The sequence below is a fragment of the Chenopodium album genome, chromosome 12 (genome assembly GCF_948465745.1).
Source record: "Chenopodium album chromosome 12, dcCheAlbu1.1, whole genome shotgun sequence".
Classification (NCBI taxonomy): Eukaryota; Viridiplantae; Streptophyta; class Magnoliopsida; order Caryophyllales; family Amaranthaceae; genus Chenopodium; species Chenopodium album.
Window position 1 is genome coordinate 41,864,423 of NC_137845.1, and position 14,832 is coordinate 41,879,254.

The 14,832-nt window shown below is 33.7% G+C and overlaps 1 protein-coding gene across 1 annotated transcript; it reads left to right on the plus strand.

Moving 5' to 3' along the window:
• Positions 1–10,541: 10,541 nt before the first annotated feature.
• LOC145572402 (uncharacterized) lies at positions 10,542–13,511 on the plus strand. The gene is made up of 2 exons (XM_081631377.1): positions 10,542–11,387; positions 12,881–13,511. Exons 1-2 carry the CDS (start codon positions 10,599–10,601, stop codon positions 13,358–13,360), a joined length of 1,269 nt encoding a protein of 422 aa, XP_081487503.1. The 5' UTR covers positions 10,542–10,598; the 3' UTR covers positions 13,361–13,511.
• The last annotated feature ends 1,321 nt before the right edge of the window (positions 13,512–14,832 follow it).

Below are 14,832 nucleotides of genomic sequence, written 5' to 3' on the forward strand. Positions count from 1 at the left end.
TCTTAATAGATAATACTTTTACACATTTTTCTCATATATATCTAATTTTAATGCAACTATCTGATCCGCATTTACCTACTCCCAAAGAAACTACAAGTATATATTCTTGTTTAATTTACCAAATACTTTTTTTTTTTTTGTATAGTTAATTTACCAAATACTTACTTTGAACCTATCCCAACCGTAAATATTCTCATTTTCCAATGTTGTCTTAATAGCTTAATATTTTATATGTGTGACATCTAATAATCATTGATATTCACAAAATTTTTTTAAGATAATCGCAAAAAAAAAAAAAAAAAAAAAAAAAAAAAAAAAAAATAGCAATTAAAAAAAAAAAAACCTAGCATAGCGTAATGAAAATAATAGAAACAAGAGAGATTATTATTATACTTCCTTTTTTTTGTTGCAACACTTCTCTTTTCACGCTTGCCGATGCATGTTTTGAATCGTTAATGTCTTTGATTATCAATATGTAAAAATTATAAATTATAGATACTGTATTAAAATTGTACAAATCGAGACGAATCTAACAAGATCTCACATGACTATATTTTTACTTATATATAAATCGTCAAATCTAGTAAAATTGAAACACATGAATAGTGTAAAAGTCAAATTAAACTGTTGCAACTATAAAAAAAACGGAGGGAGTACTACACATCCTACATGAAAGGATTTTTTTAATTTTTTTTTCTTACCTATTATTTAAAAATAGTAATAAAATAAAACAATGCATCTCAATATTATAAGCCAACTTTATTATGATGAATTTTATTTCCACCTAAAATACCTAATATGCATATGCTCTCTTTTTATGCACTCTTGTTGTACATTTTCTTAAAAATTTATAGCACACATTAAATGCATTTAAAACTAGTAGTTTATTGAACAAGCAAATTAAAGAAGTTCTTGCACGACATATGAATTTTAAGGCCATAATAAGACTTTGACAAGACAACTTTCTCAAATTTATTCCTCTAATCAATATATGTGGCATATGGTTGATAAAGTGGTATGAATTTGAAATTAGGAGTAAAATTAAGGTGGTATTGGACTTGATTACTAATGCTATGTGTTTAATTTTGTTTGCGAATAAACATTTTTCTTTTATTAGATACCTCAATGTGTGATATGAGGTATAGCCACCTTCGACCATGGAGTATCTAAATGTCATACTTCGTAGATAATAACTTATTTGAGATATGAGTTTAAAAAATAAAAATTTTTATAAATAAACATTAGTTACGTATGAGTTAAATTGGGTAAATTCATACCTTATACCAAAACTGAAATATAGAATATCTAGTGAATATTTTATCCATCTGTTCTTTTTTAATCAAAACGTTGAAAATTTTACAACGTACACAACCTCTTTAGACCGTCTTATATTAAGACTAAACGTAAATATATATAATATTGGCATAACACTATAACAAAATAAGGGTTTAGCCAGAGTAACGAGAACTTGATGCCAATGGTATTATTTTTGTTTAGGCACTATTGGATAAACGGTGCACTATCAAAGGTCGACTTAGCTCCAACTCCAATTTTGATTATGGTAGTTTATTAAGCTCCAATTTTTGAGCGATTAAATTACTTTAACAGTTAATTCTCTGGTCCCTATACCCCCAACTGTCGGCCTTAAGTTTTATTTTGTGAGAAATTGTCCTTCCTTCAATAAATTTAAATGCATTATTTTGTAATTATACTTAATGTTCGAGATAATCCTAATTAAACCAAAATTAAAATCTTTGTACCTACTTTAATTTGAAAGTATATTACAAAACTACGATATTCTACATATAATTATTTTCATTACGTAAGGAAATAGAACTTATATTAGAATCGTCATATATATAAAATAAATACCTCTAAGTTAAATTGAATTACGAAGTTTTAGACCCCAAACTATATAACCTTGATCAATATATTTTTATTTATTAATATTTTACTTAAAGCACGTTAAAATTAATTGTACGTGGATGACATTGAATATATTAGTATTGAGTATTAAGAATAAAAAAAGAGTTGATGATTATACATTTTTGGTGATGGACTTTTGGTATAAAGATCAATAAAGTTTGCTTGGTGTGATGCATGGAGTTATGTGCATCAAATTATATATAAATAAAAGGTTGTTAGTGTCATTTTTTTTCCCCATTTTGTTACATCATTAAGCGTGTGTTCAATTAATGAAAAATGAACTAAATTATTGGTACACTAAGTTGGCCACTTACCCCACCTTTTTAGTATAGTTGCTTAGTGTCTGTTCACTTCAGCTTAATTTCAGTTCAGTTCAACTCTAATCAGTTCAGTTCATTTCAGCTCCTAAATTCCTTCTCTCATAAAATATTTATTTCATTTCAGTTCAGTTCAGTTCAGCTCCAATCAGTTTAGTTTAGTTCAGTTCAGTTCAATTCAGTTCAGCTCGGTTCCATAAATGTGAACAGGTCCTTAGTTTCTTACTTTCTTGACGATTTGGTTTAGTTGACACCTTATATAGTAATTAATAAGTTAGTTTTCTTATTTTTCACTGTGAATGAGAATGCAGTAGCTACTTTCCAATGAATATCCATTTCCACATGTTTGGTGTGTTGGTATTGTACCGGGTTGCCAGAAAGATAGGTAGCACTGACATTATCACAATAAATAATAGTAGCGCATCAAAGAGGGCGATGTAACTCAAGTGGAAGATTACGGAGCCAACATGCCTCAGAGACAAAATTAGCGACGCCTCGATATTTTGCTTTTGCACTCGATTTAGATAATATATGCTGACGCTTAGATGACAAAGAAACGAGGTTGTCCCCAAGAAAGCAGTAATAACCCGATGTGGAACGACGAGTATCGGGACAACCTCCCCAGTCAGCGTCAATGTAAGTAATCAAACGATGAGAAGCAGATGGATATAAATGTAAGCCATGATCAATAGTACCTTGAACATAACGCAGAATACGTTTCAATGCATCAAAATGAGAATCCCGGGGATCATGCATAAAAAGACACACTTGTTGTACCACATAGGCAATATCTGGCCTAGTGAAGGTGAGATACTGAAGAGCACCTGCTAAACTGCAATACAAAGTAGGATCCCGAAAAGGTGGTCCTGCATCTGCACTAAGTTTGGACTTAGTGTCAACTGGAGTAGTTGCAGGTTTACAAGAGGCCATACCTGCACGCTCTAAAATCTCATGTACATACTTTTCATGTGAAAGTAGCAAATAAGAGGGAGTACGAGTCACTGCAATCCCTACAAAATAGCTCAAAGGACCCAAATCAGTCATAGGGAACTCATTTGTAACTGGATATGATCCCTGCACGCAACCTGTCAGATGAGGTAGCTAAAATAATATCATCAACATAGTCATATCATCACCCTACCGGAAAGTAAAGAGAGAGTTGTCACTTTTGGTAATGACAAACCCCAATTTGATTAGAAAGTTCGCAAATTGCTTGTACCAAGCTCTAGGAGCTTGTTTCAAACCATAGAGAGCCTTTCGGAGCCGGCAAACATAAGAGGTTGCACACCGATCAACAAACCCTAGGAGTTGATGCATATAAACAGTTTCCTGTAAGTCACCATGTAAGAAGGCATTTTTAACATCTAATTGATGAATCGACCACTTTTTAGCCATAGCTAAACTGAGAATAGTGTGAATAGTGGCAGGTGTAACTACCGGACTGAAAGTCTCATCACAATCCACATCAACTTCCTGCGACCTACCATCACATACAAGATGAGCTTTGTGCCTTTCAAGGTCACCATTAGACTTGAATTTGTATTTTAAAAGCCACATACAATTAACAATATTTACCCCCGTAGGACTAGGCACCAAATCCCATGTCCCTGTTTTAATTGAAGCACTATATTCATCATTCATCGCCGCATTCCAATTATAGTCGTTTAAAGCTTGTTTATATGTCTTTGGAATAGGTGATTTATGCATGATGGAAGATGTGGAAAGATTGTACTTGGCATTGGGCTTTAATATGCTGCGGCTAGGGGTGTGCAAAAATGGACTGGATCGGAAAACCAACCGAGACCGGACATGAATTAGACCGGACCAGGCCGGACCAGGGGATTCCGGGTTGGTCTTCGATCCTCACAAATTGGCGATTCCGGGTTTCAGGTCCGAACCGGAAAGTGTATTTTTGTAAATTTTTGGGTGAAAATTTTAAATTTATGTTGAAATTTCTAAAAAATTTAGGTACAAAACTTGTAATTTATAAATTCTAGGTGCAAAATAGGAAAGCACGCAAATAAAAATAAGACGTTAAAAATGTATGTATATATTAAGATACTAAAATGCAAAAAAAAAAAAAAAAAAAAAAAAAAAAAAAAAAAAAATATATATATATATATATATATACATATATATATATATATATATATATACATATATATATATATATATACACATATATATATATACATATATATACACATATATATATATACATATATATATATATATACACATATATATATACATATATATATATATACACATATATATATACATATATATATATATACATATATATATATATATATATATATATATATATATATATATATATACATATATATATATATACATATATATATATATATATATATATATATATATATATATATATATATACATATATATATATATATATATATATATATATATATATATATATATATATATAACCGGTTCATTCCGGTCCAAAACCGGATCGGACCGGAATAAAAAGGTCTAGACCGGAACCCGGACCAGTTGATTACGGGCCGGTCCCGGTCCCTAAAAAAAGTCGATTCCGGGTTCCGGTCCATTCCGATCCCGGTCCGGTTTTGGACCGGTGCATAGCCCTAGTCGCGGCTACTGCGTGTAACCGGCAGTGAGGGTGGCGGGGGGCGAGTAGTTTGCAGTGGTGGAATCCCTCTAAGGGGTGGAGGAGTGTAGGCAGCTCGTGGGGATTGCAGGGAGGGCTGCGGGGTGGTTGCAGCAGGTGAGGTCACACCGCGAGGGGAGTGCGGAGTGGACTGGTTGGCAGGAGGTGATTGAGGTGTTGGGTTGGGTAGGTCCTGCTGCTGGGCCGAAGACAAAGGGGAAGGAGTTGGGCTTAATGGTGTTGGGCTTAAAGCAGCATTTGGGTGGCCTTGAGTGTGTATAAGCCGAAACAAATGGTGAGACAAAAGAGGTGAGGTCTTAGATTCACCCAAAAATTCATAGTCTTTTAGATTAAATTTCTCCAAGTTGTGATATGGGAAATTTGACTCATCAAAGTTGACATGTCTAGAGATGATGATTTTGTTAGTGGTGAGATCAAGACACCTATAGCCACGATGGTTGGGTGGATATCCCAAAAAAAATGCAAGGAGTGGACCTTGGAGCAAGTTTGTGTGGAGCGGTGGAGGAAATGGGTAACATAGACAACCGAAGACACGAATGTGAGAATAGGAAGGTATGATTCCGAATAATGCTTGAGTCGGGGTTATATTTTTAAGGACCTTAGTCTGCAAAATATTAAGAAGATAGGTAGCGGTCTCAAGAGCATAGTTCCAAAAGGATGGAGGTAGGGAGGAATGAAATAGCAATGTGCGTTTGACATTATTCAAAGTACAAATCATTCTCTCGGCTTTCCCATTTTGAGAAGAAGTATGGGGACATGAAAAACGAAAAACCAAACCATTATTGATGCAAAATTTTTTTGAAAGGGTCGTTATCAAATTCGCTTTGGAAAGATTTAATAGGCCTCTCAAACTGTGTGTGCACATATTGTCTAAAATTCAAGAATATTGGAAAGCTTGAGATTTATAAACAAGAGGAATGGTCCATACATAATAGGTAAAGTCATCCAGAAGTACTAAATAATATTTATGACCGTTAGTACTACGAACGAGAGATGTCCATAAATCAGCATGAATAATATCAAAGGCAGAATAGTATTGCTATTAGAAGAGTGAAACGGAAGTGTAATATGATTCCCAATTTGACAAGAATTGCAAAAAGTGGAGTCATGCTCCTTTGTACAATCAATAAAATTATTGCTCCTAATAAAACTTAAAGAGGGTGCTCCAAGGTGGCCTAAACGATCATGCCAAGTGGTGGGTGACATAGCCGAGAGAGAAGTGGCAAGGCATGAAGTTGAAGTGTTGGTGGTTACTGGATAGAGATCCCCAAAACTATTGCATCTCGTTATTACTTTCCCCGTGCGAAGGTCCTTCACAGAAAAACCATATGGGTCAAATTCTATAGAAATTAAATTGTCAGAGGTTAACTTACGGACTAAAATTAGGTTCTTACTAATTTGAGGAGTAAGGAGAACATCACGAAGAGCGAATTTATTTTGGGGAAGGGTGGTATGGCCATAAGCGGTAATTGGAATACGATGACCATTGCCTGCTAAAATATGATTATTAGTGCTTAATTTAAACAAGGGTAAGAGATTACTGGAATTATGAGTCATATGAGAAGAAGCACCCGAATCCATGTACCAACCATCATCCGGAGTTGGCAGGGTCATTGTAGAGAAAGCGCTCCCAAGCTCCACGGGAGTCATAGCCTGATCGTAGTTGGGTTGAGATGCCATATAGGACTGATGTGGGGCCTCAGAAAATTGTGGTGATGCTGGCCCTGAAGACTGTTGTTGTCCACGAAATTGAGCCTGAGGGTATTGAAAAGGTGGTCTGGCCCAATTTTGCTTAGGGGCCCATGTCCAACCATACATGGGGTAGTGTCCAGGTGGGCCGGCCCACTGAGGTGGAGACCATTGAGCCAGGCCTGCTGGTGACTGTTTTTATTACTCTTGAGGGAATTGGCCTTGGCAGAAGGTTGACCACGTCCCCTACCACGCCCTTTACCTCCTTTTCCCCCTTTGCCAGAGTTGGCTCCCCAGTCAGAGGTCCAGTTTCTGCCACTGCCGCCGCCATCGCAGGGTTGTCCAGATTGTTGGCTTGACGCCGATGAGCTCGAATCACCTTGGTGAGTAAGGAAAGATTGAGGGGTGGACGAAGAGTCGTTTGCATGCTGGGATTCTCAAGAAGGAGTCGCGACCTGGCTATTTCAAACGTCGGAAGAGGGGTGGTTTGTTGAATCACAGCAGCAACGGTATCGAAGTCGGTGTTAACAAGACCCGAAATAAGACGAATAACCAATTTGCTTTCAGATACGGGCTGATCCACATTAGCTAATTGGTCTTTGATGTTCTTGAGTTTGCGGCAGTAAGAAGAAATATCAGGGAAATTGGATAAATGCAACGAATTGAATTGGTTATCAAGATAAACCGCCCGAGTGTTCTTGTTATCTTGAAAAATGCCTTTGAGCTTATCCCAAATCTGTTGAGCAATGTCTCCTCTACAGAGGACTGTCTCGAGCAAGTCTGTGGAAATAGTGTCATATATCCAATTTTTGACAACCGAGTCAAGCCGTTTCCACAAAGCATCGGAGATGTCCACGGGTTTAGGGGTTTTAGGATCGATGTGATCGAATACAGCGAAAGCGTGGGCATGACATTCGAAAAGTTCAACCCAATTAGAATAATGTACCTTCTCACGGTCAAGGATGAGAAGGATTGCATTCTTAATGTTATTAACGCCAAGAGAGGGATGAAATTCGGAGGACGGAGGTTGATCACTGTCCTTAGTTTATGGAAGGCTTTTGTGAACAAAGTTGCTGGTGTAAGGCTGCCGCTAGAGTTCACATGAAGGCAAGTGCTATGTGGGAAAGAGACGGGCAAAGGAATGAAAAGAAAAGAAAGAAAATTGTAGAAGTTAGTTCGTAACCTAAAGCTGTGATACCATGTTAGATTTCGGGAATACTCCTTGATATGGAGTGTGTACCATTGATCAATATATATAGAGTTTTACAATCATCGTAAATCTAATATGATAAGGATACAATATATGTACAATTAATATCCTAATCTGCGACAAATATTATCATAACTATAATATCTATCAGCTTTGTTATTTCTTTCTTATTCCAACGTGGTGGTATTAAAATCTTTTATAAATAAGAGGTAAAGTGCAAGAAAATTAAGTTTTCGAGGATTGCTATAAATGTTGATATGTTTTGCTTTTGCAAGATAAGCTGACCTTTCTAAGGAGATTCATGTCATGCTTAGGAGCTTGCCAGGTCATTACCGATGTGGCGTGTTGCATCTAGTAGGAGATGACAATTGTTTGCCTTAGCTAGGATTATAATAATCTATGTTACACTTATAAGAAAAAATCGACAAAAATTTGTAACCTGAATCCCTAGGATTCAAAGTAATATTCTTACCAGACCTGACAAATGGATCTATCGTTCGTGTCGGATCATTTTGGGTCACTAAAGAATTGGGTCGAGTCTTTTTGGATTTCAGATCAATAGAAAATCGGGTCAGGTCGGATATCGGGAAACACTTTGGGTTGAGTTCGGGTGAATCGGGTCAAGTTCGAGTCGAGTCAGTTTGGATGAATCGAGTCAAGTTCGAGTCGAGTCAGTTTGGGTCGAGTCAATTATCAGGTTCAATTGTCAGGTCGAGTTCTAGATAGGTCAATTCGGGTTGGGTCATTCCATTTAAGGTTAAATCTATACTTCTATATTAAAAAGCGTTCCTAAAACAGAATATGTTCCACGTGTCACTTTTTTTAAGTTCGACATGTCAGCAATATGTGCCACATGTCATTATAAACATGGCATGTCACTCTCACAACATGTATTAGGTTTGCATCTTAAAAATGGTTATAACAAGACTTGAACTCAAGACCAACAAGTCTTAAGTTACAAGTCTTACCACTTTAGCCATTTATTAACTGTGTTTTTTATTCAACAAAATTATAGTTAACTTAGATAAGTTAATCTATGGCTTATTATACTATTTGTTTCCATTATGTAATGATTGAGTTTGACAACTAAAAAATGTTTATAGCAAGATTTAAACTCGAAAGTAACAAGTCTTACTATCTAAACAATCAAACTAGATTAGCAAACTAAACAAGTACAAACTAGCAAGCCGGGGCATCGCCCGGGCCACACACTAGTTTATTATTATTATCATTCTTAGCATATATTGATACATACTGTGTTTTTTTACATTAAATAAGCAAGAAAATAGAAGACTTGCGTATCTAAATAATAACCATTTAGGTCATATGGGTATCAATTATTTTTGGTTTGGGTCAATCAATTCGGATCAAAATAGGGTCGGGCCACTTCGGGTCAATTTCAGGTCAAGTACAGTCGGGTCATTTCACTTCGTGTAACGGGTTAAGTTTGAGTCAACTTCACTTCAGGTCGGGTAAGTTTAGGGTCCGAGTCAATTTCGGGTCAATAATTTCGAGTTAATTTTTGGGTCACAAGGCGAGTCATTCGGGTCAGATCAATTGAAACGACCCTTACTATGTTTAGCTTGCTTAACACCCGTCCATAAACCCAACACCAGAGCCGTAAGCTATCCATAGCGTGCGAAAATTGACTTACGACATAGAATTAATTCGCTAAGTCGTCATGAAAAGTGGGTCCACTGGTAGCTAGCGTGGCATACTACTACCTAGTGCACCACGCTGCTGGCTGGGAGCCGGTGACACAACGTTAACCTAATATTGTTTTCCCTCATTTATATAAACCCCTTTCGACCCCAGGTTTTCAACATAGATTAATATCATTTCTAATATTTATCACATACGAAGTATATTATAAGCCTATGCCCTTCACAAGTTCACAGAATTCCTTTTCCTGTTATTTAAAGCATCCTTCGAGTCAATCTCAAGCCATTGACGATCAATTTAATTAATCCCGAGCCATATTCCATTAATTCCTGGATGCTTTAAGATCCATCGATGGTACAAAACTATACAGACAATGATTAAAAGGTAACAATTGTGAGGGTAGTGCCAAGATCTATTGCAACTTAACTATCAATGAATTATGTAAGAAAATATTTGTATTTGGGTCATATGACTTTTGGGCTTGTGTGCTACCTGTTAACCTTTTATTACAAATGGCCCAATTATATAGATATAGGTTGAAAACTTGAAATGTTGGGTCCGATGTGATAATAATTAAGATGAGGTCACGTTGGATCAACTTTGCCATGTTTAAAAATTACCCTGTCCCTTGGCTTTAAATCAATACTCGTTTTGTATTGAATCTCCTGGCCTACTCAAATCATATATATATATATATGTATATATATAACATATGTTAATTGCAATATTCAATTCTTAAACATAAGAAAGAACTGCAAATTAATAACTATATCTTCACATGGACAAAAAATGGTGTGAATAGAAAAAAAATTGTTTTAACAAAAGGAATTATATTCTCCATCATAATGAAAAGAATCAAATAATGAAATAGTGATACATTAAAGTAAAAAAGATACATATTAAAGGAGTAATCAAAAAGCTAATTTTCCATGAAAATTCCTTGTAAAGAAACGAAAATCCCAAGAAATACACCAAGTAAAGGCAAAGAATAGTATACTTCACATTTTATATAACCCTATGCATATATATACATACACATTATCATCAAACAAATTAAACCTATGTTTATGTTTTTTTCCAACAATATTGAACATAATATTCTCTGAATTAACTTTCAATCAAAATTTCTAAAATGTCTAGCTCTGATTCAAGAGCAAAGATGATAAGCCCTTTGATAGTAAGAGCTGGAATCCCAGCTGCTCTTTCTGTTGCAGCTTATGTTTGTGCAAGGATCATGTCGAAACAATCAAGTAATTCGACCCCATCTCCATCGGATGAAGAAACTTATCGTTACGATAGCCTTAATCCAACTTATGATGATCAATATAATGAAGATGATTCAAGTTTGCAAGGTCATGGAGTTAATAGTAGTAGTAACTTAGAGGACAAGTTACTAGAGCTCGGAATTCATATCGAAAATCTTCAAAAGAGGGAAAGGGATTTGATGAGGCAATTTGTTCGATATCGAGGTATGAAGGAAAAAGAATTTATGTTAATGGAGATGAAGTCTAAGATGATGTTGGAAAAAGCTCGAGCCGAGTTCTTGCTAAAAGAGATGTCATTTGTACAAGAAGAGAGCCAAAGGATTGGAAGTTTTATTTTAGAGTACATTAAAATTGTGCAACAACTTGAAGAATCTAAGAAGGAAAATGGGTTGCTTGAGAAGAAGGCAAGGAAGTTGTGCAAAAGAGCAAGACAAAGATTGAAGATTATAAGGGAATTGAAGTTGAGAATTCAAGCAAGGGAAGAAGAGGTGTTAAACAATCAAGAAGAGATTCAAAAAAAGGATGATCTTATTCAAGAATTGGAAGATGAAATTAATCAAATGAAAGAGGTTATTGATCATTTACAAAGAGAGAAAATTGAGGTATCCAATAATCAGCTTGAAATTGATGAAAATTTATGTTCATCAAATCCAAAGGTATGTTCTTTCTTAATTAGATAGAATTTTGAAAGAAATAATTCATAATTAAAATAAAAAAAAAAAAAAAAAAAAAAAAAAAGAGATTTGGGATTACATCATAATTGGTTAACAACACATAAATATGTTTTAATGATTTTAATATGTTTAAATTATTAAAATTATGATAATTTTATCTTAGCTATGCCTAATTATAATTGTGATTCAGGAGATATACTTTGATTTGTTTTCTTAATTAATCCTAGTATACAAACGAATACGACTACGCTTTAGGTCATTATTTAATTAAATTGGGATATGAATTATGGGGTACAAAGTATAATATGAATTGTAAGCTTCATCTCCATCTAGCTATCTCTTATTAGCGTGCGTCAACCTTTACAATGATCGATCAATTCAACTAAACATTTTCTATACTATAAATAAATTAAAGTCTATAATGATTTCAATATTTCATGAAACCATTTTGGTTTAGCATATTAATAGCAATTATATAGTACATAATTTAAAACATCAGAATATAAATCTAGCTTTGAGAACATAATCCAAATTTAAGAATTACGGAGTACAATTTAATAATATACTCCTTCAATATGTAATTAATTTAAAGTGTAGACAGAAAAACAATATTCTAAAACATTTGAATCTTTGTTCTTTTCATGCTTTTGCAAGTCATTATAAAGAATTAAGCATTTAGCATCCTGAATCGTCATACTTTAATGTAAAGTTAACCTTACACCTCCTTTGGTTGATTTAAAAATTCAAAAGCTTCATGTAGGAATAAGAAACTTTGTGCTAAAGAAAGTAATGCCATATCCGTAAAGTCCAGGTTAGTCAATTATGGAGTAGTAGACGTCCAGTCTGGCTGTAGCATTATAAACATGTACAGATTACATTGTTAACGTGACTAACTTATTCTTATTGGAGTTCAGAAAATGTATGAAGATTGACTAGTTGCTCATTGATTATTTGATACGGAGTAATATTTTGTTAGTGGAATTTTGATGTAGTATGAATTATATTATCACGAATTGAAGTTTTTAAAACTACAAATGCAATAATGTGATGTTTTATGGGATAGAGCTAATCAACAAGTCGTCAATTTTAGTTGATATTAAGAATTTTCTAACGTAACATGAAATAATAGATAACCTATGTGCAATTGTGCATGCTTGAAAATTATCATAAATAGAAAATTTTATTACACCGTGGCACAAAATAGAAGACGTTGGTTATCTAACTCTTCAAAGTGAGCGAACACAAGAATCTAACCTTAGGGAAATTTATATATATATTGCTATTTCTTGTAACTTTTCAACTAATTTAAATGATCCTATACATATATATATATATATATATATATATATATATATATATATATATATATATATATATATATATATATGATTAATTTTGAAGACTTATCATTGAGAGTTTTCCTATACAAGTCACTTGATTTTATATGCTTGACCTTAATTACTTTGAACTTGTAGAATGTTGAGATAAAATGTGTAACAAAGGAGGAGCATGAAAAGGTCCTACATGAGCTAGAACAACTCCAAAAAGACCGAGAAGCCGAGGCAAGTGAATTAACATACCTAAAATGGAGCAATGCATGCTTAAGGCATGAACTATTAAGGTGCCATGAGCTAAACAAAGGAGAAAATGGGAATCAAGCCGAGGAAATCGAGTCATTGGAAGATCAGCATGGTGAAATTGATGAGAACTATGGTTGCAATAACAAAGCACTTTCGGTTCATAATGATCATGAGCTTTGTTTGAGTACTAATAATGGTCATCCATCGAGGAGGCGTCGATTTATTCGTAAGGTAAAGAAATGGGTTGAAGGAGGAAAAATGGATGAAAAAGAAAAGGATGAAGTTAAGTGTTTTGTTAATAAGCTTTGTGTTTCTCATGTGGAGGATCAAGATAACCTATTTGTTCATGAAAGGGTGTCTTACTCAAGTGTTTAGTTTTAAACATTTCTTCATGATTTAATTTGTGTATTGTTTATTAACTGTCAATTCTATGAATGATGTGATCTTATCATACTCTATAACTAACATCAAAAAGTGTGGTTTCATGTAAATTTGATAATTTCAAATTAATTTGCCCCTCCCCTTGGAATTAACAAAGGGGTTTTTTTTTTATCTATTTACTTATTAATTATTTAATTTTATGTTTAATTTGTGAGTGAAATTTCACATTTTCTTATGATTTATAACATAAAATTTGGTCACATCATGTAGCCACATACCAAAACATGTTGGTATTACTTATGAGTACTATTATAATTACGTACTATTTTTATTTTTTTGCTATATCTTACCCAAAAAATAAAAAATAAAAAATAAAAAATAAATATATTTATAGAATAAGCAAAACTTATTTGCATATTATCTAGCAATATAAATTTTCGATGAATATTAATTCCTTTTACAATTCATATATTTGATGGATATGTGTACAATATCAAAAGATCAGATAATAAAATTTATACTACGTGAAAGATGTAAATTATAGTAAAAGAAGTATTAGTTCTTAATATTTGTAGTAAAGAGGACATAGACAACATTCATATCAAACCATCTCCAATTGTTTAATTGTAAGGACTTGTTTGTAATATATAAGATGTATAAAATATCTAGCTACATACTTACCATTGAAGAACAAAATATTGAGCAACTTGCAAGCCTATTATAGCCCAAACAAGCTACATGTTTAATTGAAAAGGAGACAAATAAACTCCACTCATATTATAACATGTGAACAAATGTACAATCATTTAATATCTTTTGTATTTTATTTTTTGTAAACTATAATATGTTGTAGCTTATCATTGAAATACTTTTTTTTTAAATGGTAAGGAGGACCCTGGACACACCTTAACCCTCATGGTTTTTTGATCCATTATTTGCAGGCCAAGCACTTGAAAGTAGAGGGGAGGGTAAGAAAATCCCTATCCTTTAGTATCCTCGATTTTCAGGATTCCTACCTCAAACCTCTAGAATATGAGGTAGATACCTTAAGTGTGCCAACACTTTGTTGGTCATCGGAACATTTTGTTGCTAAAAAACTATTGTAACTTAAAAATTTAATGTGGCAAACCAAGTTACATACAAAGTATTGATTGTAGCTTACCAATGGAGAGGCTCTTAATAGCCTTGGTATCGTCAGGCAAGGTACCAATTTGGGTTATTGGGTTGGATACAGTCTCATTTAATCGGGTTTGATTTAATTAATTTGGATTTAAGCGATGTTAAATCACGGTGTCCATCAAAGTTGAATAGTTATCTCAGATCATTTTCAAATTTGGGTCGGATTAGTCAAATTGGGTCAGTTTTTAATACCTAATAGTATAAATAATGTTATTTATAGCTACAACTATCAATAAAAAACTAAAAATAAAAAATAAAAAATAAAAAAAAATAAAAAAATAAAGGAA

Bases quoted from the DNA above. Each gene is read 5' to 3' on its own strand.
- LOC145572402 (XM_081631377.1), top strand. From the start codon at position 10,599: ATGTCTAGCTCTGATTCAAGAGCAAAGATGATAAGCCCTTTGATAGTA. The intron at 11,388-12,880 runs GTATGTTCTTTC...TTGAACTTGTAG, and splicing joins TATGTTCATCAAATCCAAAG to AATGTTGAGATAAAATGTGT.